This window comes from Aptenodytes forsteri, unplaced genomic scaffold (genome assembly GCF_000699145.1).
Source record: "Aptenodytes forsteri isolate BGI_AS27 unplaced genomic scaffold, ASM69914v1 Scaffold308, whole genome shotgun sequence".
Taxonomy (NCBI): domain Eukaryota; kingdom Metazoa; phylum Chordata; class Aves; order Sphenisciformes; family Spheniscidae; genus Aptenodytes; species Aptenodytes forsteri.
In genome coordinates, this window is record NW_008795475.1 from 872,060 (window position 1) to 872,622 (window position 563).

The 563-nt window shown below is 70.9% G+C and overlaps 1 protein-coding gene across 1 annotated transcript in view; it reads left to right on the plus strand.

The window, feature by feature from the left end:
- Positions 1 to 293, plus strand: part of EBI3 (Epstein-Barr virus induced 3) — a 2,970-nt gene extending 2,677 nt beyond the window's left edge. The window contains 2 exon segments of the mRNA XM_019472556.1: positions 1 to 89; positions 141 to 293. The exon segment at positions 1 to 89 is cut by the window's left edge and continues 114 nt beyond it. Of these exon segments, the coding sequence (XP_019328101.1) occupies positions 1 to 89; positions 141 to 293 (242 nt within the window).
- Positions 294 to 563: the final 270 nt, after the last annotated feature.

The following is a 563-nucleotide window of genomic DNA, read 5'->3' on the forward strand; positions in this document are numbered from 1 at the left end:
CGATGCCGCCCACCCCCCCGCTGCATCCCCCACCCTCCCACACGGGGTAAACTGAGGCACAGCTGAGGGACGCATCCCCGAGCAAGGCTGTCCCCTGACCCCCCGGCCCACGGGTGCCCCCACCCCCGTTCTCCCCCTAGATCGGGCCATACGAGCAGACGTCTTACACCCTGACGGGAGTGCGACCCGGGACCCTCCACCGCATCCAGGTGGCCGCCAAGGACTTCACAGACTCCGGGGAGTTCAGCGCCTGGAACCTGCCGGCCTTGGGGACGCCCTGGATGGAGCCATGAGAGGCAGAGCGGGGCCAGCGTCCCCATTCCCCGTCCTGCTCCTCTCCCTTGTCCCGCCGAGGGACCCCACGCGCCCCAGCCGCTCTCCGTCCCCGTGCCCCCGGCAGCGTGGAGCCGCCGGGACTGGAGCGACCCATCAGAAACGGGCAATAAACCAGCTTGGGGCTCTGATCCCCGTCTCGCTTTGGCGATGTTCTCCCCGGAGCAGCTGAGCTCGCCCCCGGGGACGGCGCCTTTGCTGGCTGTGGGGCCGGGGGGGGCCCCAGGCAG